The sequence below is a fragment of the Ixodes scapularis genome, unplaced genomic scaffold (genome assembly GCF_016920785.2).
Source record: "Ixodes scapularis isolate PalLabHiFi unplaced genomic scaffold, ASM1692078v2 PGA_scaffold1__304_contigs__length_218370807, whole genome shotgun sequence".
NCBI lineage: Eukaryota > Metazoa > Arthropoda > Arachnida > Ixodida > Ixodidae > Ixodes > Ixodes scapularis.
The window spans coordinates 78421823-78447934 of NW_024609846.1; the positions used below are offsets into that span (position 1 = coordinate 78421823).

A 26112-nucleotide genomic window follows, 5' to 3' on the forward strand; every position below is an offset into this window, starting at 1 on the left:
TTCTGCACGAGCGACAAAACCCCGCTGAGGGTCTGCGCGAGGAGAGCAGAAGGAAGCGGCACGAGCTTGCTCGTACACTGGCGCCTGCCTCCTACGAACTAAAGTCACTGGATCCTGGGAAAGTAGCGCCATTGCCTTCCCTACCTGCTAGCAGGACACAAACGGATACTAACCTACACAGACGACCCAAACCTAGCAAGGCGATTGGCTAATCGGTCTATGTTGCCATGGAAATCGCCATCTTGGTCCATTTAAATCTTCGAAGCTTCCAGAGGGTCGTTCTAAACCAGTCGCGCCAAGATTACCATGGAGCATCATCGTACTGGAGGCGTTCCTCGCCAATATAAGGGTCTTTGGCACTTTGTATGCAATCAACTTATTATTCATGCCCATCTCCATGGATTTCTTACAATTGTATTGTTCTTCTTGCGTATTTCAATACAGTAAACTTATTTTTCAGTGCCTCCAAGCACCGACACAGCATCTGGTGGTGGTACGAAGGTGTACGTTTGTTTCGCTGGTGTGTGGTTAGCAATATCTCGGTATACAAAAAAAAACACTCCATAAAGCTACCCGTCACCAGCGAATCTAGATCGGCTCACCAAGAACGGAGGGGTCAAGGAGAAATTGCTCATTTCACGGACCAAGATGGCGACCACACGGGGAGAGCTTGGCGTTACTTTCCCAGGATCCAGTGACTTTACTACGAACTACAGCCATGGCGGCGCAAGTGGCGGCGTCTCGCGTGCGCAAAAGTCTTACCGCTTATTCACACTGGAAGCGGATCCGCGTTCGCAAAGCGGTTGCGAACGCGGATCCGCTTCCAGTGTGAATGAGCGGTTAGTGAGGTCGGTCTACTGAACGGGGAACGTTTTTGTTCGAATAGTTAAACGGCAATGCCTGGTAGTCATTGCACGCCAATATGCCGACCAACTCGAAAGTCAACAGGGCATTGAGCCAACCACAAAAGAAAAAAAAAAAAAAAAAATAACACGCACGACGACCTGGTTTATTTCCGGTAACAGACGTAACACAAGACGCGTCTTGGAACCCGAGAAGAGTTGGCACAGGCCTGCCTGCCTGCCTTCTCATTCTCACGTTTAAAAACTACTCCATTCTTTTTTTTTTTTACCGAACTTGAGTGTCGATTATGACGCGTTGCCTACTTCATTAGAGCTAAACTTGAGAAGTTTTCGGGTTTGTCTTTTTACGGTGATAATTCAACCAAAGCGCTTCCTCCTAATACCTGCACTGTGATCGTGCGCGGCCTATTTCCCGATTAGAAAATTAATCGAAGTCGTCGCAGCACGGCCCGTTTTCTGCTATATATCCCTTACAAAAAAATGAACTGAGTTTCAATTGAAAGTGTAAAGGACTCACTCAATAGACCGCATTCAGTCTCAATTGAAACTCAATTGACTTTTTCTAATGAGTCCCTACGGAACCGTACCAGGGTATTGGCCACCGAGTCTTAATGGAACTTTTAGCAATTGCATTTCAATTGAATTTTGGCAATAGTGTTTCAATAGAACTTTTGCTAATGAGTTTCAATAAAAATATTGCAATTGAGTTTCAATTGAATTTTTGCAACGTGTCTCAACAGAATTTATTACAATTGCGTTAAAAAAAATTGCAACTGGTTGAGAACTTTTTTTGTATAATTCCTTAAAGCACGCAACATGAAGGAAACAAAGCACATGGAGGAAACGAACACAAACATCATAACTAACGAGAAAAGAGTCAAAGTACAGGCTAGCTGGTGGAAGTCAACCATTTCGTCGTTTACCCTGAGACTGGGTTGTTTTTTTTTGAAGAGCAGAAGTAACAGAAAAAACAGACAGGTCTCAAACTCAGCTACACGTTTATTTCAACAACTTCCTCTTATAACTAAGCACTCACAACCCACTATTCGTACTCCCCTTGAAAAAAATTGGCTTGCTCTTTATGTTTATACAGCTTCGATGGAGATGCGCCTCAAGGGGTAATCGGTCTCTTAGCTGTAGATGAGAAATTTAGCCAGTGCGGTACAACCGCTAACCTGGGATTTTTAACGTGCATCACGCAGTTGTGATCACACGAACGCGTGCCGGTACGAGACTCATCCAGATCGAAACGGGCGGGGGCGGCGGGGATCGAACTCATGAGGTTCCCAGCGCAAGCTTTCGCTCCACGCTCCGAGCTGAGACGCGTTGGCCCACTCGGCCACTTCCTCCCTCGTACTCCCCTTGACTACCCCACCGCCTTATATACCCTATATAAGAAAGATATTCATTTGGCCGGTGACCACCCCAGCATTTATTAAGGTTCCCAGTTTGCCATTTCCTCCTTGGAAGTCTCATAAATGATAAACGGTGTTTCGACGTCATTGGACTCTATCCCTTAATAGAATAATAGAAACCCATTGGTACAAGCAATAACCGTTCGGTGCAGTAATTCACAAACGACCAAACTCAATCGCATTCCTATTGAGTAAATTCAATACAATCGAAATTGAGTTTCTTATGACCAAACTCAATTGAATTCCTAATGAGTAAATTCAATAGAATTCATATGGAGTTTCTAATGATCAAACTCAATTGCATTCCTAGTGAGTAAAGTCAATAGAATCGATATTGAGTTTCTTATGATCAGTCTCAATTGCATTCCTATTGAGTTAATTCAATAGAATCTAAATTGAATTTCTTATGACCAAACTCAAACGCATTCTTATAGAGTAAATTCAATAGAATTGATATTGAGTTTCTAATGATCAAACTCAATTGCATTCCTAGTGAGTAAGGTCAATAGAATCGATACTGAGTTTCTTATGATCAGTCTCAATTGCATTCCTAATGAGTAAATTGAATAGAATCAAAATTGAGTTTCTAATGGTCAAACTCATTAGACATTGAGTTTATATCGAGTTTCAATTGACTCTATAGGAACACAATAGAAAGTCAATTGAAACTCATTGATCATTTTTGAAAGGATCGTGTGCGAAAAGGAAGCTAAAAGAAAAAAAAAAGCACTTTCTTGTTTTTAAGTTATAGCCTGAGAAATATGAAACATAAGGCCTGAGACACCTAAATTTGTATTCTGATGGTGATGGCTAAGCCTAATTCTCGATTATTCGAGCTCGTGGAAGGGGTGAGGCAAGAGTTTAATCAAGAGGCTTCCAAGATGACTAGGTTGGACTTTTACGTTTTAAAAGGTCACGAAATTGACGTAATGGCGTCTGATTCGTGGAGTCAACTGCCTCCACCAGTCAGACACATTTCCGTCACTTCCTTAACCTTGTAAAACACACATGTAAATGTCCAACCTAGCCATCCAGATAAGTTCGAGAATTCAATATGGCATCATCATCATCATCGTAAACTTTATTAATTGATAAAGTGAAAGGACCTTGCGGTCTCTGGTCGGTGCCCTTAGTCCAGGGCTCCGTTGGCCGCCCAGAAACTATTTTAAGGACCCGCAAATTCGTTGTACAGAAAGCCACTGTGCACGTGCATTTATCGCAACGAAAGAATCGAAGTGATCGGCGTAGTGCCGCGCAAAGCCTACCTTTTGGACACCGCTTTTGTCTCGGATTTGCCAACCTCAATTCACGACATCCCGTCACGTACGAGCACAAATACAGTAAACGTTAAGGCGTTTTTTTTTTTTTTTTTTTTTTGGAGGGGGGGGGGGGGGGGGCGGTCTCCCGATTACGACCTACTGTAATTACAGTAGGTTGTGTCCCCGACGTACCAGAGTTTGTGCGCCAGTAAACAAAGGAATAAGAAAAAGTGTACCAGGCCGATCATCCTGTTCCACCGTTTTAATGTCCTAGGCTTCTTAAGTGACCCGTGACCCGGGAGGGTCATGGTGCACTCTGGAGTGGTATTCAGGACGCCAGAAAAGGTATGGGACGCGGCAGGCCTTACTCCTACTCTTCGCTAAGTCTAGGCAGGTCATTGCGGCCGCTGGAGGTTCGTGTTTCACTCTCACGAAGATGAATGGGTGCGATGCGAGCGAGCGCAGGCTTCATTTTCATGCAGTGCTGAGATGCACTACTTCGTCAACGGGGCAATCAGAATCGAAACCATGCCACTCCTCTCCGTGGCCAAATAGGTCCCGCAATTCGACGTGCGTAGAGTTGCATGCAGGAATTTTTGGAAGTAGGCTATTGTTCCTCCAAAGCGGTATCTAATTCGAAATTATACGAACACAATTCCGGAGAGGAGGCTGTCACATCAAACGGCAAGGTCAACTCTGTTACGTCACGCCGCGGTGGTGGCGCGTCGGTCGCACTTCCGGTCTGGAGCTGTGGGCGGAAGTCACCGTGCGAGACATGCATTTCTGTCAACGTTCTTAGATTAGCTCAGTTACGGGACTGCTCATAGACGCTGCATGCACGAGCAGTATATCCCCCCCTCACTCACCACGACTCGCCTCCCGTCGTTCGAAGCGCCGGACGGCTGCTTTGGTAACTGCAGTATATTCTATGGGATGCGTACGTTTCGAAGCGCAGCGTCTAGATGGCGTTCCACCGTACTCTATGGAACACACAGTTCGTAAACGAAAATCTAGATGGCGCTTCGAACGACGGGATCGCCCCTCTTGTATGTGTTGTATACGGGCGAGTCAGAACAACATCTCCTGAAGTCAGGGCTCGGTTTTTCATTCACACGCGTAGAAGAGGGTTGTGAAACGCACTGGACATTGCCGGGCCTCGCATACGCTGATGACCTCGTATACTCATGGCGGGGGACATGGAAACACTCCAAAAGTTGGTAGAAGTCTGTGAAGAAGAAGTGGCACTATACTGTGACTTAAATTCAATGTTTTAAAATCAGCAGTTGCGCAGTTCTCTGGGAACTACACAGGAATCAAAGTGTTGAGGCTGCAACAGATTTGTCTGCTCTTAGTCGTCTGCTCGTTCAAACAAGAGCGGCCCGTAGACCAAACGTTGACCCGGTGATTGCGATAAGAAGTGCAGACAACAAAAGACTTTTAAGTAGGCTCGGTGTAAACAGTAGATACAAGATGTTGTTCATTAGTACCAGTGGCATTCACCAACTTGTTACGCCTGATGCACTCGATCTGTTTCCGCTTCCGATTTTCAGTATCGACGCCGGTCATCGCCGCAACCGTCTACACTTTTGCAGCACCAGCGAAGTCGCGACCGAAAATAGCGAGAAGAATCTCATCATGGTTTTGGCGTCCATTCTGCGGCATTCACGCGAATGAACCGCCGCACGTCAAAATTATTTACGCAAAGTTTTGCGCGTTAAAGAGACTTAATAATTTCACTCAAGCTACTAAAGTGGTAAGACATTGCTATCAGGACGTAGAATCGACAATTCCAACGCGAAAAGGAGTACGGAGACGCACCCAGACGCCGACAACAAGGTGACATTCCAATGGTTTGTTGACGCGGGACGCGGTGCATCTTGCCCACACTCCATCACGCATGCGCGGCTGCAGTGGCGTGCCGCTAGGGGCGCTCCGGTTTGTTTGTAAACATGTCTGACGACGTGAGCTGCCGCCTGGTTTCCCGGAGTCCTCTCCGGTCTTCGAATTCCCCGACGCGTGCGGCAAGTCTCTCTCGGCGTCTTGATCTTGCTTGATCGGTGGTTCCCTTTCCCTTCACCTCGCCCGCTCGGCTCGCTGGGGGAACGCGCATATCCCTCGGCTCTAAACTGCCCTGCCCGAGACTCGGGTTACACCCGAGGCCATGGGCGGCAGACGTTATTTGATTGGCGACATGAGCTCATAGCATGCACTGCACTCCGACAGCATAGGCATTCCTTCCCCCTCCTCGTCCCTCATGCACACTCTTCGCGCGTCGATCGTAGCGCCGCCTGGATCGGCCCAAGATAGCAGGCGGCATTCTTCAAAGGATGTCGCTACTTTTCCGTATAGAGGCGCTTTAGTCAACCCGGGTCTGCCGCCTTTTTTAAAACCGCCAAGGAGACCAAAAGATTTTTTTTTTTTACGCTTTTCCTATCTAATTGTTATTCTTTCAAGTGTTGGGAATTCTAACGTCTCTTTTGATCTAATTAGAAAGTACTTCGTAGAGAATTCGTGTCTAAAATGCCGCGCGAAGTCACTGCCACGTCGCCCGTCGGCGTCATTGTAAACACAGGGGGAGGTGTATGAATCACGTTGCAGAGTCACAGTTTTCTTTTTTTTAATCTTAAAAACAAACTTGCCTCAGAACGATGAAACGTTTAGTGAAGGGGGATGCGGCAACACGGCGCGCAAGCTCTTGCTACGAGGAAGCCCTGATAATCCCAGTATTTCCCAAAGCCTCCGTGTTATTTATAGCTGTCCGGCCTCTGGTCTACCGAGAAACATGCAATCGAAATGTTACACAGGTTGGGTGCAAATTACTGCAAAAGACATAGAGTGTAACTCCATAGAGCGTTTACTTTCCCGCTTGTTTTTCAATTCTTTCTCGCATTACTGTTGTCCTATGATGTATTTATATTGTAATAATCATAATAATTTTAATTTTTGTTGCGCTTAAAAACAATCAGACTGTCTTCTCTTTCATGCACCACAAAAAATACGATAAACAAAAATCAGTTACGCTCATATTAAAAAATATATATATGCTTCAAATAAAAAAAAATACATAAAAATACAAAATGTTGTGAGACCAGCATAATATCCTCTTGGAGTCTAGGTGATAGCGGTACTGGCGGCACCTAGTAACGAGCAACATGTAGATCATCTAGTGACTGTCGTACCCATAGGAACCATAGATAGTTTTATCGTGGATAGCGCCATTTCTTAATACTGCGGCGCCATCTAGCGAGTGCCAGGTTCCGCGACCATGCTGAGTGGTTAGAAACGTTAGCGAAACAGCTCTTCGGGGCGCCACTCCCGCGTTGGGTGCTCCAAAGAGCTGGGTATCCGATTTGGGGAGCGTCTTGTGTTTTTGTGTGCCGCGAATGGCGTTTTTCAGCTCTTTTGGGAACGTTTATTGCCACGCATTCTGGCATCCGCCAGAGCGGCGGTGCTGAGAAAAGCGGCACTGAACGCGCCACCGATAGACATCAGAGGACAGTACTCACAATACTGTATCAGTTTAAAGCGATTGAATTTTATGTCGTTTTAGATGCAGTACACCGAGAATATTTTTTGGCGTTTCGTGTCGTCCACAACAATGAAATATAATGTGAACAAAGACGCGCAAAATAAGAACATTGCAGGTAACGATCGAAGGCTTCCAGATGTTTAACAAAATTTTAATTGAGGATCCCGTGTCGACGAGTGTTTCCTTCGTCGAGAATTGAAAACAGCGAAGTCGAGATGGGCCCATTGCCGGAGCAAGTCGATCAATGATTCAACGATTCAAAATCGATGCATGAGCATGGAATTGGAGCAAAAGGAATTGAAGTTTTAATTCCAGCTATGTTATGTACTAATTAGCAAACTAAGAAGAACGCGGTCGCGCTTTGACGGCCAACGCAAGTTTACGACTCTGCTATCGCTCAAAAGATCGCGATTCAGGAAAACCGTTAAAACTAACTTGTCGACAATTTCCAGCCACACCCGGTGGCGGAAATGAGCCTTCAGCTATGAGCGTTGTAGATGATAAAATCGTGTTAATGTCACAACTGCTAGATATCAGCATTAAGATAAACTAAATTACGAAAAGTCACAAGCTGAAACGGCGATTTTTACGAGAACACTTGCACCCATCTTGCGAGCGGAGGTCATCATCGACGGGCTCTATTCCCAAAATGTTCCGAGCACACTCAGAGGATGGCGTTGGGGAAAAGTATTTTCTGTTTACAAACGCAACCCACTGCCGACGGAGGTTTCGGTCATTTGGAAAGCCATGGAGTTTGAAGACATTGCAGCCGCAGTTCCCTCGTCGGCCGCTGTGCGCGATACAATTAGGTGTCCTCCGATAATATTCTGCGCTTTCGTAGTTATTCGTGCAGCCTATTACCGAACAATGGTGTCCCGATGACTAACAGATTGTAGTTATTAAATGCGCAAGCTCAAACTAAATTCGGAAGTAAAGAAATCGAGGAAACCGCGAAGAAAACAAGCGAACTCGGTGCAACACACGCGTCCAGGGCGTTCGTCCCGGTCTTCTCAAGGTCTTCCGATAGTTCCTAACACACCAGCAAGGAGGAAAGCGCCGGTTGCCCTTTCCACTTTTTTCTCTTGCCCCTTTTCAGTAAAACGATCAATAAAAAAAAGCAAAAAAATAAAAAAAAAATACACAAAAGGAAAGCACAACGTACTTATCGTCTTGGGTTGCCAAAGGCATGGTAGCGCTTTTTTGGACGAGGACAAAAGAAAGAAAGACAAGACAGACACGAGCGCTGACTGCAACTATTTAATCAACATGGAAATGAGGCATATATACACGCTTCGATCCTATCAATCAACCAACCCCAGGCCTAACCGCCACCTGCATGAACTGCACTTCCTTATCGAAAAGGAAGTGCAGTTCATGCAGGTGGCGGTTAGGCCTGGGGTTGGTTGATTGATAGGATCGAAGCGTGTATATATGCCTCATTTCCATGTTGATTAAATAGTTGCAGTCAGCGCTCGTGTCTGTCTTGTCTTTCTTTCTTTTGTCCTCGTCCAAAAAAGCGCTACCATGCCTTTGGCAACCCAAGACCAATACCAACTAGCCCAACATACAGCTTTGGTACTTATCGTGACATGAGGTAATCTTTCGATTACCTTTCTGAAAATATACCGCTATCGAGCCTCACTCTTGCGCCTCGGTACACAACGTTTTGGCGGTTCGGACGAGCATGAAGTGGAGTTTCGACGTGCTCTCACGAACGGGACTGATGCCAGAAGGCTAGTTGATGTACATCCGATATTCGATGCAGTTTCTCAAAAAGCATCATAACCATCATAAATCATCAAAAAGCATCATAAGCACCAGGAGTTTAGCTGGAATACACACGTAAATAAGTTGACTGCCGGACTTTCTCAGGTAATGGGATATTTGTATAAAACAAGAAACCTGATCCCTACATGGTTAAAAAGAAACATATATATTACTCCCTTTTTTACTCAAAGTTATGCTACGGCATTTTAGGACGGGGTACAACGCTCGCAAACTAAAATAACAGAATAAAATCTTGCGGATATTTGAAAGTTACACAGGAAATATACAAGACCTTCCAACTGAGCCACTTTTTTTTTAGAAAACACGGTATACTCATGGTTAACCAAATTTATAATTTCAAGTTAATGCAACTAATCAAGACTGAGAAACGTTATGATATACATACAAGTGACGTGGTGCATACACCTTTCGACACTCTTTAAGACGTCCTCCACAGATTCGGACAAATTACAGAAAGCAAACGAAAACTTATCAGGTGACCAAATTATTAAATCCAATTGGAAACTTCGTGGATTTTAATAACTCCTTTTCTAAATTTAAGAAAAAGCTGAGGACACTCATATGTGGGCAGTGACACTGTTTTATGGCCATTTTTATACATGTAAGAATTGACGGTTTTGTTCTCTGAACTTGTGAAAAAGTTTCGTAATCTATATCACTACTTGTGATCCTCTCTTGATGATATCATATAAAGCCATGGCATTGTTTGAACCGCTGATGTATACTGCGGTACAAAGTGTATTATACTGTGCACTGTATGTACGAACTGCAAAAGGGACACAGACCTTCGTCAGGCATTATCTGCATTTAGTATCTCTTTTCCCTTTCAGTTGATCCGAAAGAAATAAAACTTAACGCAATCATTTCTCTATACCTCAGGCTCCTGACATTTGGACAGGAACTTCCGGAACGGTCCCACGATGCTCAAGTTTGGCCGTCGCTGCAGTTCTATGAGGAATTTGAGTTTGACTGAACGTCTTGTTTGACAATGATCCCCGGTACAAGTTTACGCACTTTGAAGGCACGGTCCGAACGCCCCATTACAATAAAAAGTACGGAAATTGCGACGTAAATCGCGAACGCCTCTGCTAAATAGCCAAAGTTGTTTCATTCGAGAATAACGCCAAGATCTAACTGTTACAACTTACAAGCCAGTTTCAATTCTTGCAGCTTCCTCGAGGGCTTCAAGGTCACTCTCTTTTTCGAAATCCGAGAACAGGCAATACATTTAGTAGAGGTAGAGTTTAGTGTTGCAAAATGTAGTCTAATTCAGATCACGTGGTTGACTTTTATATATATATATATACTTTAGGACATGATTTAGGTTATAACTTATAACTACGACTTCGTGTTTTCGGAACTTATTTTTTTGCGAAATTTGGAGGGTGTTTTTTGGAGTCTATTTATTGCTGAAAATTCGCTGTCTATCGGAGTTGCTTTAAGTTAGATTCCCGATTCTCCGAAAATCATAGTTTAATTTTACTCCGTTCTTATTTATTTTAATAAAAATAAATAACGTCGGGACAAAAAAAGTACAGTAAATTCATGAAAAAATCAATAGAAACAATCACCGGTACCGAATTTCTGCAGCTGCATTTGGCATCGGGACCATAGCAATTGGCAGTACTAATTGTACCACGACAAATCGTGTAAACCACGTTACTTCAATAAAAGTCGTACTTTGCACAGTGCAAAGTGCACCAAGTGCACTTTGAAATAGCCAAGCACCTGGACGCATACGACCTTCAGCTGCCCTTCCCATCGCATATGACGGGAGTCTCAAACACGCGGCCGACAAACATCCAGTGGCTGCGAGCCCCCATTCCCATGCCTCGATCGAGCTCTACATGCGCCATAAATAATAGTCTTTTATTGTCGATTAATTTCAGCTCGAAAGGAGCTCTGCTTATATAACGTGTTCATACATTTTGCACTATTATGTTGTTGGTTTTTCGGGGAAGGGAACTGAGTATTGCTTCGTCTAAATATTTGCTCCTCAGCCCTTCCTTATGCAAATCAACCGTAACGGTAATACCCCTACTAGGCTACAAGTGCGACCTCTTTGCTCAGAAAGGTACCTCGGCTGTACGAACTCTCGCTCAGCAGGAGCCAACTGCCAAAGATAAAGCTATAAGCTCTGGCTTCTGGCCGTCAGAATATATATATATATATATTTAATTACAGATATTTTTATAGAATGCTGCTATAAAAATCGTCAGGAAAGCAAAAACTGCCTTATGATGAGACAGTGTTTGTGCCTGTTGAGTCATCGTGCGACAGGGCAAGGAAGGTGTGCTTGCTTCGTTCTGTTGAAAACTGCCAGTAGGTTGGTGTTTTAAATTTTATAAAATCGGAATCGGTCCAAAGTAGTCGTATATGCAAATGAAAGCTAAAGATGACAAAACGGTAAGCTTACAAAAACCAGAAAGCACGAGGCTCCCCTAGAAAAACACTAGGGTGTCGCTGGGACAGTCGGCTGCTTTCCAACGCGACACACCACTGCTGCTTGTTTGTTTATTTTTTGGCCCTTCCTCCTCGACTTTTGGCCCTCGACTTTTCAGGGATGGGTTACCTGGCCCTTAAACTCAAAGGAGTTTGAGACCGCTGTTTATGATATCTAGAGGTTCACATGTTTTACTTTTATAAAAACACAACCCCTCCTCCCTCTTAAGAAGCACAAATGGTATGGTTCAGGCTGGAAACCGGAAGAGTGGCTTTTGTTGTGGTCCAGAAATGCGTTCGCCCATGGTACTGAACGAACCTTGACGAGATAAACGGGAAACTCCCTCTAGGCAATAATCCATAATGATGATGATGATGATGATGATGATGATGATAATAATAATAATAATAATACTGATTCTCTTTTTAGGATCATTTTCCCTGTGATGTGTGCTCCGACGAACTTTATTCGTAAAATACCGTCTTTGTTAGCTTTTTACTTTGCCATCGTGACCTCGAAGTTCGGAGTTGTTCGGATAAATCCCAATGATCGCAAATTTTACTGGCGAGTGTTTTACGGAGTATATCGAATTTATCCGAAAACACGCAACCCTAGTTATAAGACAACTGAAAGTTGATAGGATTCAGTTTGCTTGAGAAGCGGAATCAAGAGAATGATATATTGCCGGGTACTACACAAAATAATAAATATCGCATTAAACAAAACGAAAGATTGAGGTTCACGGAGAGCGCACACTGGACTCTCGCGACGAAGACGTCGCGAGTCTAGATTCCCCGAACATCTTGGAATTTTTAGGGCTCTCATACCACAGGAGAACGCAGTCTCATACACACCTTCTCGAGCATACGAGCCCAATCCGAATCTCGAGTTTACTTGAGGATAAGCCGCTTGGGTGCTGAAAGCCAGGGTGTTGGTTTTTGTTAAGTTCTTTCAGAGTCGTCGGGTTAGCTGCGACCATCGATAATGTCATCGTAAGGAAACAAAACAGAAAACAAATGGAAGCGTAAGCTCAGATAGGGTTTGCACTAGAGCTCTGCACGGGGAACCCGAAAGCCCGGGCTCGGCCCGGCCCGAGGGCCTGGTAGCGCAGATTTTTCCGGGTCGGGGCCGGGTCGCGTAGCACGGATTGTTTCTGGGCCAGGGCTGGGCAATGGTGTCGCGCACTTTCTAAAACGTTGAGAAGAAAATGCTAACGCATTGATCGTTTAGATTTGAAAGAAACGGAAAAGCCGAAGTCCAAACTCGCCACGACTCTACTACAAAAAAAAAAATATATATATATATATTTGAAATAAAGAAAGTTCTCTTGGACTAAAAACTCCTCAAGAAGATAAAGAGAATATTCTATCAGCCTAGTGGGACAGCAGCCAGCAGGCAAGAAAACGATGGCAACCCTGTCACAGGGAACAGTACGATTGTCTTTTCCTTTTATTTTCCAACTCCAAGAATAAGCTATGTCTTTTATAGTTGTGTAAGCTCTCGAATGTTCAACACGTGACTGCGATATCACAGCGACTTTCATGAAAATGAGTAAACGAGTCAAATGCACCAACACCTTCCCGGGACAGCTTTAAATTTGAGATAAGGCCCGCCTTGGCCTCTCACCGGGCCGGGCCCGGGCAGGGCCTAATCCAGTAGGTAGTGGTGACGCAAAACTATCGATAAATTGACTATCGATACTATCAATAGTTTTTCCAAAACTATCGACAGTGTCGCAGAACTATCGATAGTACTATCGATAGTTTTTCGATAGTCGACTATCGATCGTTTTTTTTACTATCGACAGTCAGAGTTCTGGCGACTATCGATAGTACTATCGATAGTTTTGCATTACTAGAGGGAACACAGTTGCCGAACCGCAGCTCGCCTCCCTCCTCCTCTCTTCGCCCAAAATCCCGTCTTCGTCGTCACTGAAAGTTGAACCACAGTTGGGATGGTAAGTACACGGCCAACTAGTTGGTCGTGGGTAAGTGCTTGGGCTAGTTGGTGCCCCATTTGAAAAAAATAAAGCGAGAAAAAGAGAAGAGGGAGCGACGCAAACTACCAGTGCCGCAAAACTTTCGAGAGTAAACTGTCGACAGTACTATATAGGTTAACGATAGTCGACTATCGATAGTTTTCCGATAGTCGATAAACGATAATTTTCCGATAGTCGACTATCGACAGTACTATCGATAGTACTATGGATAGTTTTTTTTTTTACTATCAATAGTTAGGGGTGTCGTGAACTTTTGTCCAACCGGATATTTAAGTCGAACTTTCGAGGTTCGACTGGATCGAACCGGTGCGACGAACCTTCGAACTTTTCACCAGATTCGACCGGTTCGACTTTGTAAACAGTGTGGCCAGACCTTGATACAAATATGTCTAAATTTGGAGATTTTTTTTTATGCACAGGGTTATTTTATTTTATGAACAGTTGCAACTATAAGAAACCAATTCTAATCACTGAAGTAGTTAATAACTTAATTTTTGTGTACTGTATTAACTGAAAAAACCAATCAGCGCTGCCCTTAATTCATCCCTCAGCCATCACCATCCAATCCGAAGCCAACTGGCCAGCCTGTCGCGCATGCGCACACGAGTCGAACCTCAATAACCCCCCCCCCCCCCCCCCCCCCCCCAAGGTTCGTCGAACTTTCCCTAAAAGGTCGAAAAAGTCGAACCTGGTCGTACTCGAACCTCGGCCGGTTCGCGACACCCCTATCGATAGTCAGATTTCTAGCGACTATCGATGCTATCGATAGTTTTGCATCACGAGTTGGCAGCCCATCGGGTCGGATCCGGGTAGGGTAAGACTGAGGGCCAGCGGGCCCGGGCCGGGCCTCAAAAAGTAAGCCCGTGCAGTGCTCTACTAGTCTGCATCGCGATAACAGCGTCATTCTTAACATTTTTAAAGTCTGCTAAGGCAAAAAATAGGCTTCAATCGCTCAATGCTTGAGACATAGTAAAACAATGCTCTGTTACTAACCAGGGTGGAGAATAAAAGTCATGATTTAAATTGCATCTATTTGGTTTTAATTATTTAAACCACACCCCCCCCCCCCCCCAAAAAAAAAAAAAAATACTGAAAATATCTGCCACCAACCGCTTGTCCTGCCTCCAATGGGCATTTATTTTGTGTTTGAAGCAAAGAATGATTAAACAGGAAAGATCTATATAAGGTAGCCTTTAAAAAAAAGTTTCTTTCCTAGCTGAAGTGATTTAGTTAATGTAAGCACGACACCGTTCCATAAATGGGCTGCCTATGGCTTTCTGGTACACAGGTAGCGACCGCAGTTGCTGCATTGTGCCTATACTACGTCTTCCCGAGTGGCAGCCACCGTTCTCACCGCACGAAGTCGACAAGTTCGGATCATAAATTGTCCCCGACGCTGTATGCTCCGTACCGCCGTCAACTTCAGCCATGCGAACAACCTTCATCCAGCCACCCTGCGCTCCCTGGTCACCTGACCAGCGACAACGACGGGGCGTGTTTAAACGCCCGCCCGAGCGTCAGCCAGTTGGGCACCACACCGTCCCAGAAATGGGTTCCTTATGGCTTTCTGGTACACAGGTGCGTCCACTGGATTCTACTTATCGTGACAATATCGCGCGCGTGTGATAGCGGTGTCGTGCCCTCGTAGGTTGTACATTGCTTATCTGTCCGCGGAACGGGTGATTGCATTGTACTTTACGAATTTGCTACTACTCTGTGGCGATGTCGAGTCAAACCCAGGCCCAGATGATGTTAATCCCGACACGGTAAGCGCTTGCAACGACTTGGCAACTGAAGGAAGTAATGTAATGCAGACGCTGGAGCTCGCTTCTCGCCAGCCAAGCACAAATTCTGTCTGAGATTAAAAACCTTCAGATTAAGCAAAACGAGGTAGATGAGATGCTGAGCTCGCTCAAATGCAAAGTGGAGGTCATCGAAAAGGATTGTGCTGGCTTTCGGGAAGCTCGTCAGAGCATAGATATTCTCTCCAAAGCAACATCTGAAAATGTTGCCTCACTTCATCGTCTTCACGAAAGATGCGAGGTCATTAAGTGCTGTAAAGACACGCTTGACATCAATTTAGAACCTAACGCGATTGAACGCGCTCATAGGATCGGCAATTTTCGTGGTGAGGATTCTGTCCCAAGACCGCCTCATCGTAAGATTCAACTCCTACAAGCACCGTGAACTGGGAGCGCATACCTTTTAGTCTATACTTCGTTTCATTCTATCTGCGAGCGAAGCCAAAGCTAGAAGCGCGAGACCAGCGTTTTTTGCGTTTCTGCCCAGCCCGCGCGCTCGAGCAAAGCCTGAAGGCACGGAGGTTTCGTGCTCGCGCTTCCAGCTTTGCCTTCGCTCGCACATAAGGTGAAACGAAGTATAAAGGTCTGTTCACACGATGCATCTTTTATACCCTAGTTACACGGGTGCTTTCAACTGCCATTGAGTCAACGACAGTTGACTCAATCGCGATCGGCCGGAGTTACACGGCGGCGCCAACTGTCATCGAGCCGCTAATGACAGTTGAGTTCAACTGAGCTCCCTTACCTCAGTTCAACTGAACGGACTTCCCCAACTGAGGTAAAATGGCGCCTGTCCGCGGGACCGCTGCCGCCGACCATCGTTTCCGAGGCACTTACTGTTTCGGAATGCAGGGGGAGGCGTCTAAAAAGAATCGTAGCAGCAAAATACCCGGGAAGGAATAGCTTCAGGCGTCCGAGCTGCCGCTAAAACGATCCCGGCTAGCCGGCAAGCCACCAAACGAGCGAAGATGGCGGCGGAACCAGCTGTGTGAATGGACAGATAGTAATGGGTGCACCCATTGTAGCGGGTGGTAGCTAGCCCCACTTAGCCTAAAATATGCGCAACTTAGCCCTGAGTCTGCTTTGGTACTAATGTAAATGCCGCTAAAAAGCAACAAGGTATTGAACATAGTGTACGATATACTTATAGTAAATAAAATATGTTTCTCCGAGTAGATTACTTTAACAATTAGACTGATCACGAGGCACAATAACTAGTTTCGTTTTAGCTTCAACTGGCTTCTAAAGAGCCGTGTAGCACCATCTCAGTTCAGTTCAGTTCAATCACAGTTGGGGCCGATGACTGTGATTGGACTCAACGACAGTTCAAAGCACCCGTGTGACTAGGGTATTAGACGCGCAACCGTTTCGCGACACTCAAGTTTCGTGAAATGCGCTCGTTCACACGTACCGCTTCACGTGCAACAACAACACACACCGATGCACTGTTTTGAGTGAGCTCCGAGTCAGATCGCTATTTATCTGGGGACCTGTTTCGCGCATTTTATGCAGTCAATTCACTTTATTTTTTTATTTTTTTCTCATACTGCACTACTTGGAGCGATCTCGCATGTGCGCAAAGCCGATTGAGGCGGCAACCTGTACGTGCAGGACATGTGCCGGCGCTCCTATCAATGCACATGGTATTCATAGAAACGCTACGTGCCCAACCTGGTTACTTCTCGGCGCCCATATCTGCCCCGAGTTTACTGTGCCAACTGTTTCAGAGAGCGCACATGGTTTCACGTTCGCTTGTAAACAAAGCAAACTTGGTTTCAGTTTACTCGATGGTCTCTTATCCAGCGGTATCGTCGCGACAACAACGCTATGAGCACTATTCTAATCTCGCCAACTCCCGCTAATTGTCTTCGTCCATCGCTGGATTTTTTTCCGATATGCTACTCACTTTTCCTAGAGTGGTGCTTGACGTGGTTGCGGAAGCGCCGGCACTGGCAGTCTCCATCGTTCGTGGTTTCGGTTTTTTCGGATCTGGCTCCGCGACAACACCGGCAGTGAAGTGGTCTTCTCAAACTGCTCGCTCCCCCCTCAAAGGCCACGTGAGAGCGTTTCTGAGCGGCCATTAGCGGCGCCCTCAAAGTGATTGACAGGACTCGGCAAAGTTTGAGCAAAAGCTCGCTCCAGAAGCGAGGAGTGCGCGCAACTTTTTTTTAGATGCGCGCGTCCTTTTCGAACTCGTTCAGACGGCGCAACCATTTCGCGAAACTACATTTCGCGACACTAGATGCGCAAGAAAAATGCATCGTGTGAACGGGCCTTAATACCCGTGCCACACGGGCAACTTGAATGCTATTTACAACGAATGGCATTCATGTGGTCAACGAATCGGCACGTGATCTGTCGCGCGTGGAACGCCCGTGCACGCTCGGAGTGTCGCGCGCTGATTGGCCGATCGTTCAAACGTCATTCGTTGTAAATGGCATTCGAGTTGTTTGTGTGGCACAGTATGCACGAACTCATCTCTGTCACGTCACGGCGCGGTGGTGGCGCGTCGGTCGCACTTCCGGTCTGGGGCTGTGGGCAGGAGTCCCCATGCGAGACGTGTATTCCTGCGTTGTTTTGAAAAGAACCTGACAAAAACCTGCCTTCTCGTCAAAACGCCGCGACTGGGGCTGTACTAAGAGTCGAGAAAGGTTTGAAGGCCAGTTTTCATGTGCTCGGTTCGTCCGAGAAGGTAGATGTGAAAAGGGAAAACCAGACGCCGTCGACCACGATCGCTTGGGCGGGAAGCACTTTGGATTGAATTCACGGATACTTCTGGTCATCAGATGTATTTGTTTTGTTCTAACATAAACGGCGGAAAACCGCGAGGTTGTACAGACCACCTGCGGACTACGTTCAGTGCGTCTTCAAGTTCGGCCGCTTGACTGTTTAAACTGCCGTCTGTTCTTTCAAACGTTTGTGCTTGTCGTCTGCTCTTTTAGACGACACCGGCCCGTAGACCAAACGTGGGCCCGGTACTTGCGATAAGAAGTAAGCGCAGGCCTCAAAAGACTCAAATTTGAAGGTTGGTAACCAGGCTCGATGTAAACAGTAGATACAAGGATGCATTGATAATTGTTACCAGTGGCCATCACCGACTTGTTATGCCTGATTCACTTGGTCCGATTCTGCTTGAGATTTTCAGCATCGACGTCGACCATCTCAGCTACGGTTCACGCTTTTGCAGCCCGACCGACGTCCGGACTGAAAATTGCGAGCGAAATCTCATCATGCGACTCAGGCTTTAGCGTACATTCTGCGGCGTCCACGCAGAATGAATCGCCGCATGTCACATTATTCCCGCGAAGTTTTGCGGTGTAACGAGCCTCGGTAATTTCGCTGACGCCGCTGTAGTCAGACCTTGCCAGGAAGACGTCGAATCAACAATGCGAACGCGAAAAAGGGCAGGGGTACTCACACCGACGCCGAAAACATCGTATTTCAATGGTTTGTTTATGTGCGACGGCGAGCTTCTTGCCCACACCCCCATCGCGCATGCGCGGCACTGGTGGCGTCCGCTAGGGGCGCTCCGGTTTGTTCGTAAACATGAGTTGGTGTATAGACTAAAAGATACGCGCTTTCGTATCAGTGAAGATTATTCAAAGGATACCCGCATTGCAGGCAAGGCGCTTATCCGATTTTGCAAAAAAATATGAATCAGGTCTTCAAGCTAAAGCATGACAAGCTCATTATGAACGGTAAATGTTATGTCTATGATAGAATTTCTAACTCCATAAGTGAAAAATAACGGGACGCTCGGGCAACGTCAGGCCACAAAGCACGTGTCCCTCAAAGGGTGTGTTTTTCATTTTTGACTGCCAACGCAAGAAGTATATTTGATAAACAAGACACTTTCACCAGATATCAGCAATGATGAACTCGCGTTATCTTCTAGTCACTCAATCTACGGGAGGGACAGGGTGGCGCAGAAAGGCGGCGGGGTTCTTATCGCTGTTAAAGATTCCTTGCAAGCTCTGAGTCACGGCGTCTCGCACGATATGGAAGCAGTATGGGTCCGTATACATGCTGGGTGTGGTTCATTGCTGATTATGGCATGTTACAAGCCACCGTCGGTAATGAATTTTCACGATGCTTTTAACGGACACCTGAATCTGTTAACCCTGCCCTACCCGACGGATACACTTTTCATCGCGGGCGATTTTAATTATGGTGACATTTTATGGCCAACGTTGCCCTCGCGAATGTCCCCCGAGTACATTCAGTCTCTTTCTTCGAACAGTAGAAAGTTTATTAGAGTAACTAAATCATTTTCACTAAGTCAATCTGTGGGATAGATTTACACGTAATAATGCAACATTAGACCTGTTTTTCACTTGAAAGCCAGAGTGTATTATATCTGTCAGTTATTTAGACCAGCTAAGCGACCACGTCTCTGTTTTTGTGGAAGCTTCCATTGCTACAAAAGGATGCTTACCTTCGACCAAACTTGTGTACAATTACCCCCGAGCAAACCAGAAAAAATTACTAGATGAACTGTCGCACTTTTCACTAAGTTACCTTGAAGGCTTTAGTACTAGGTTGGTGCATGAGAACTGGTGTTTACTTAAAGGCCGACGTACAACCTCGGTTTTCAGCAGGGAAGATAATCCTTTTAGAACTCCCCTCTCCTAAACTGCGAGGGGAGCCAAATTGGGAAAAGGTAAAAAGTGGAGGGAGCATAGGAAAGAGGCGGGCAACAGTGAAAAGCGTGAAGTGCACGTCGGCCTTTAAGAATACTTTATTAGACTTGCTAGATAATCACATCCCTAAAGCAACTATTTGAACCTCAAAAGAGCAGCCGTGGTTTAATACCTTTCTGCACAAGCTTTTAAACAAAAAGAAAATACTTTTTAAGCGAGCCAAACAGTCTAATATAAGCAGCGTTTGGGACACTTATTACAGATGTGCATCAGTCTGTAAAAGCGAACTAAAAAAGGCACGGTTTCTGTTCTATAACACTTACCTGAGTAACCTTCTGAAAACCAACCCTAAGAAATTCTGGTCGTTTGTTACACCTCAGCAACATAGGACGTTGCCTTCGTTGGGTAACTCTCTACACGCAGTAGAAGAGCTGTGCAATAATTTTAATAATTTCTTTAGTTCTGTTTTCACTAATGGAACTCATCCATAGCCCATAAATTTATTTGATTATGATATCTCGAGTGCTATGGGGACAATTGCTATTTCTCATGAGGGCGTCGCTGCCACTCTATCAAACCTTCCCCTAAGTTCAGCACCAGATCCGGACAAAATCACCTCCAAGCTCTTACAGCTTTGCAAGGATATAGTTTGTATTTTACTGGCAAAGCTTTTTCAGCAGTTTTTGGAAACGGGCATCATACCGGTAGATTGGAGAACCGCAAACGTCATCCCCATTTTTAAAGGAGAGTTCAAAGAAAGCGGTGATAACTACCGTCCTATATCGCTGACAAGCGTACCTTGTAAAATCTTAGAACATATTCTTTTTTTCTAATATTATGAACCACTTGTGCGAAAACAATTTATTATTTGTAAACCAGCACGGTTTTTGATGCATGCTGTCGTGAGAAACACAGCTATTTGCGTTTGTTTCAGACATTCATGAAAATTTACACGCACTTACAGAAACGCACGCGATTTTCATAGACTTCTCGAAGGCGTTTGACAAGGTCCCACACAAACGCCTTCTTTTCAAATTACAGTCAGCGGGAGTCGAACCGAGTGTTTTATGTTGGATACAAGCATTCCCAACCAACCGAACGCAGCATGTCACGAGTAACGCTTGTTCTTCTGTTTCTGACAAAGTTAAATCCGGTGTGCCCCAGGGAACCGTGTTGGGACCACTGTTATTCCTTGTTTACATAAACAACCTTCCGCATTGTATCAAATCCAATATAAGATTGTACGCTGATGATTGCGTGCTTTACCGAAAAATCACCGATATATCGGAGAGCGTCATTTTACAGCAAGATCTTGACAGCTTTGCGTTTTGGTGTAAAGAGTTGCAGATGGAAGTATGTAACGAAGACAAAGTGTACGTCATTTACAACTAAACGTAAGACTTTAAATTGTAGTTACATGCTCCACAACAATGAAATAGAGAAAGTTATTATTTATAAAATACCTTGGCGTGTTTTTAACAGCTAACCCCCTTAACTGGGAAACCCATATAACTACCCTTAACTGGGAAACCCATATAACGAGCATAGTTATGAAAGCAAACCGATCATTAGCTTACATAAACACCATTTGAAGTCAGCTGCGCTAGAAACGAAGCTTATTGCCTTTCACTCTATTGTAAAATCACAGCTTGAATTCACTTCGTCCGTATGGAATCCCCATCAGTCTTACTTAATAGACCTGCTTGAATCCGTACAAAACAAAGCTGCGCGTTTCATACTCCAAGACTTTAAACGTGAAAGCAGTGTCACAGCAATGAAGGATACACTTAACATTCCCCTTTGGAAGTACCGAACAGTTCGTGCGGGCCTAATACTGTTACGTAGACTGTATTATCATTCCCCAGAGTTGACGAAGCAAAACTATTGCAAACCTGCGCATCACATATCACCGCGAACTGATAATTGTTGCAAATTTATCCACGCCACGAGCGAATCTATACGAGTACTCACCATTGCAACTGTCGGCCGCTCTGTGGAACAAGCTGCCTGATGACTTGTTATTCTAGTAAATACGGACGATTTCAAAGATGCGCTGAAAGCGCACGACCTGTGTGCCAGTTGTTGAATTGTATTGTATTTATGTAAGTTTTCATTATTCTTTTGTTACCCCCCCCCCCCCCCCACACACACACTTTTTTTTTTTTTGAAAAGCCCAGAAATGGGCGATTTAAGAGTAATAAAATGAAATGAAAAAATTAAATTTACATTAAATAAATCCGATTTATTTGATTTCGTTTTTAATATCATAATTTTTCTTTTACCTGGGTTACTATTACTTATCGGCGTGAAATGAATATATGTGACAGTACCCTGGTAATCCGCACGCTGGTAACTGCAGGTGCTCTTCGCGTGATGATGTCTTGATCGAGGACGTTTTGAGTATCAATAAAGTTTAGTCATTCCCTCCATCACTATCATTGTTTTGATGCTTGGCGTCACGGGTGCCTCCTGCTTTTTTTTTCGACAAACAATGCACCGGAGAGCGATCGCGAAACTTATGAGCTAATCATTGGCGCATTTAACGGTCGCCATTGTGGCGCACGTTGAATTTGAACGCGCACTGAATGCGGACATCCACTAGACAACATTTATTGCGTGGTCGTTGGCTCCGACAAACCGCTTACTAATAACATCGTACGAACAATCACGACTGGCTTCGAAGGACAGAAATAAAGATCGGGCCCTGATATCCTCAGTCTGATTGCAAGCACGTTTTCTGGAGGCGTGTGTCGTGAAGATGCGACATGATGCTAGGTAACGGCACCAGCGTAGTGGTCGTCCTGAAATCAGCCCCATGCTAAGTAAACCCACTATTCAGAATATGAATCGAGAAAGTGAACACGCCACGGGGTCATTAGGCAGAGACGCAGTTGGCAAACAGAAATAAAACCATGTGCATTTTTGGGGTGGGCCACACCAAAACAGCACATTCTGTTATTTTGGCTGTAGCTCACGTTATTGTTTGGCCTCAATTTTGGGAGTTCACGTTCCTTGCTTTTACGTATCTTTTTTTTTTTTTTTTTATATTAATAATAGCTTTTTTTTTTTCTTTTCTGTATCCACTCAGCAGCGTGCAGGCTAAACACAAAGGTGAGGACCCTCACGCAAGTGCGCCACCTAGTTCGCTTCGGGGTGGACAAATGAACCAGGACTGTTTTATGGGGGTAAACATTCAGCAGAACGCCCGCTTCACAGAACACGTCACTTCACTGGGGCTTGCTATCAACAGGAGACGCTGCTGGGGGCTTGCCTGCTCTTCAGCGCATATTTCGTTCGTTAGTGATTCGTTAGCGGCAGAGAAAGCTCACGCCTTCAAACCTACCACTGGAGCGTAGTACGAAGCACGCGACTGTTCGCTGACCGAGTGCGCCGGACGCTCGACCGAAGAACCAAAGCACTTCCTGGAGCTTGGAAACACAAGGCCGGTCGAGTCGTCGCCGAGAGTAGGCCTCTTGGTACGTCTATCGAGATCGTCGCTATCGCTCATCGAATCAACACACCGTCACAGTCACGAGATAAGCGATGGCAGACCGGACACAACAGCGCAACATTCGTTCTCGGACGCTCGCCCGTCGACACCGTGCGCTCCGCAGTGGACGCGGAAAGACGCGTCGAGCGCGCCAAGCAAGCTTACCTGGCACTGGCTGTGTCGGAGTTGCCGTGGTTGCCATGGGACTAGGAGGCCTCGGTCAGGCCGGGGCCCAGCGTGGCGGCGGCAGCGTGGCGCTTCGCACGTACTGACGGTAATCCGTTCATGCGGTCTGTGATCGTCCAAGCGACGGAGCCTCGGGGGCCGATCGCGCTCGCCGTCGTGGTGGTGTACGCACGGTACGGCAGGCGGCGAGGCCTCACCGGCGCTGGGCCCACGGCGGTGGCCACTGCGGCGGCGTCCCAGCTCGCTTCACGGCGGCGCTTCGGCGGCTCGGCGTTGGGACCACGGGTGCGGGTTCACGTTTCCTACGGGGTTTAGGATCGACGCTTCCCTCTTGTCGTCCGTCTAACAACACACACACGCCACCATGGCCGCCGTAGAAATCCCGTCTCCGATGGCGGTCTCGTGAGAGCTCGCGAGAACGAGCTTTGCGAGAAAGGACGCCGCCGCCGCGTACGCGACGTCGCGCGCTGACTACGCCGCCGGGCCGCTGCCCTACGTGCTCGGGTCTGCGGTGGATCGTCCCGCTGCAATCCGACGCAATGCACACCGCTGTTCCTGCACCGCTTCACGGGACTTCGCGTTGTTCACACACTCGACCAATGTTTCGTTCGTACGGACATGCGCGTAGAGTTCGCACTGGCTGGTGCGCCCTGACGCGAAATTTTCGGGCGGAGATTCTGGTTTGCTCCTGAAGTTGACGGGACACCTAGCGCCATCTCTGATCGAAGTAGAGAGGTAGAGAGTTTCAATAGTAAAGTTTCATATTGCGGAATTTATTCCGAGTTTACTTGGCGGCCGGTTACGTTAGAAAGGTAAAATTGTTCGACGACCTCGTGTTTTACGGGCTCATTGTTCAGACTGGCGCCTGGTGTTGGGGGCACCGCGGATCGTCATGGCGTGACGAGCGGCATCTTCCGCATCCATTGAGAAAGGCCATCGGTTACGCGACGGCCGCTCACGCATGCGCTCCAGTGCCGCTCCTGCCGCTCCTCCTCGGGGCCCATGATCGGCGGGTGGGCCTAAAGATCGTCGCCGCCGTCAGCTCGGTCGGGGGCCCGGCAGCGTGCCTGACACTTGCGAACCCCGTCCCGGTGCCCGGACGCCCCTGGCCCGACGTCCGAGACGCGACAGAGACCGCGAGAGCTGCCGAGGACGGCCGCCCAGCGCATGCGCTCTACCTAGATGGCGACCCGCTGGCCGCCGGTGCCCGCCGCCGCTGCTCGAGGAGATGGCGTACGCCGAGTGTGTGTCCAGCGCGAGGGACCCCGCCGAGTAGCCCTGGACCGTCTCTGACGCCCCGATGACCGCAAGCAGTGCCAGTATGGGGTGAGTAGCCACCGGAGACACCCGGCTTCGCGCGCTCGCCGAAGTCTCGGGGCCGCCGCCAGCGGCCCGCAGCCCCCCACGATGGGCCCTCACGCCGATCGAACCTTTCCCAGCCTAGGGTTTCCGATCCCGGGCTGGTTTGTTCCGAGATCTCACCGACCGCGTCCTCGCTTCTCAGGGAAAGCCCGGACGCAACGCCGGCTGAGGTGCTCGCGACGCCGGTCTGCGATCGAGACGAAGGCGCTCGTGAGCCGCATTTGTCCGCGCTGCGGCGACGAGTTTTGACGCTTGACGCCTGTGACGTGCTCGTGCCGCATGCGCGCCAGCCCGCAGTCCCGGGGTCCCAGCCCCGAGTCGCCACCGCCGTTCTACGTCGGTCGGACGGCTCGCTTTGCCCAAACCGACGCGAACGGCTGCGTCGAGGTTGATTCGGGGCAGGCCCGCCCGCGGGCCGCGACCCCGGAGGGCAACAGCCGAGCGGCGATGTTTTGCTGGCGCGGGACCGGGGTCCGGGCCTCGCGGTAGCGCGGTGTTGGCCGTGTCCTCGACGCGCCCGAGTAGGAGGAAGTGGGCGTTCCGGAAGAAGCACGCCGGCGCCGCAGTCGCGCTGCCGTGGTTGCGCGGCGGCGGCGGCGGCGATGACGACGTAGCTTTGCGGATGAATGCTCCCCGTGGCCACCGTGGCCCACTTCTTGCTTGGCCGGCGGTCCTGGAAAGCGAGGCTCAGCCCCTCGTGCGGAGATTGGATTGGAACGCCTACAGTCCGTCCGCCCTCCGCGAACGCACCTGCGACCTGCCGATCGGAGACCCGTCACTACTCGGCGTGGGAGCGAGAGTTTCTCGTCAGACACACTTTCAGCATCGCCAAAATAATTTCAGACCCTTCGGAGAAGGGCGTTCCTACAAAGTCACTTATTTTGCTTGTCTCGTTTTTTTCTTTGTGCCTATTTTCTTGAGTTGACGCTCTTTTCCTTTGTGTTTTGTTTAGCTATTTCTCTCGCGCCGTGTCTCGACAACACGGAACAAGAACTGTTCCTCTGGGCTAATGAAGTCTCCTTCGTAAATAGAGGACTCCAAAAGCGTTCCGTGCCCCCTCTCCAGTTATCGTCCTCAATTCCGATTTCTTCGTCGTTCCTCCGCTGTACGAGCTGTGAAACCGGCTGACGGCGACGATTAATAAGCCCGTGCATATAAGCGCCCCTAATCAGAAGGAAATGCAGGTGCACGACGAATCCGTCGTCTGCTGTTCCCTTGGTCTCGCCGTATCTCATTTCTCGTATTTGCAGCAGCATTTTAGGATCCAGTGGCCTTGGCGCGTTTATCTTGGCCGCCAAGAAAGGCAGCTGGCAGTCAGGGGTCTGCTCACATTGAC

The 26112-nt window shown here is 47.2% G+C and overlaps 2 protein-coding genes across 3 annotated transcripts in view; one reads left to right on the plus strand and one right to left on the minus strand.

Annotated features, from left to right (window-relative positions):
* The window catches only part of LOC8044099 (aryl hydrocarbon receptor nuclear translocator homolog), a 68755-nt gene extending 44740 nt beyond the window's left edge, over positions 1 to 24015 (minus strand). Inside the window, exon 1 of one of the 2 annotated variants that reach the window (XM_029980491.4) lies at positions 23394 to 24015. In XM_029980491.4, the coding sequence (XP_029836351.1) occupies positions 23394 to 23430 (37 nt within the window). In that variant the 5' untranslated portion in view covers positions 23431 to 24015. The remainder of the gene's footprint in view (positions 1 to 23393) is intronic. The other variant, XM_042290796.1, reaches the window with a different exon arrangement.
* An 88-nt stretch (positions 24016 to 24103) lies between these two features.
* LOC8024949 (homer protein homolog 1) overlaps positions 24104 to 26112 on the plus strand; it is a 47395-nt gene continuing 45386 nt past the window's right edge. The window contains exon 1 of the mRNA XM_029980510.4: positions 24104 to 24740. Coding sequence (XP_029836370.1) covers positions 24715 to 24740 — 26 coding nt within the window. The 5' untranslated portion in view covers positions 24104 to 24714. The remainder of the gene's footprint in view (positions 24741 to 26112) is intronic.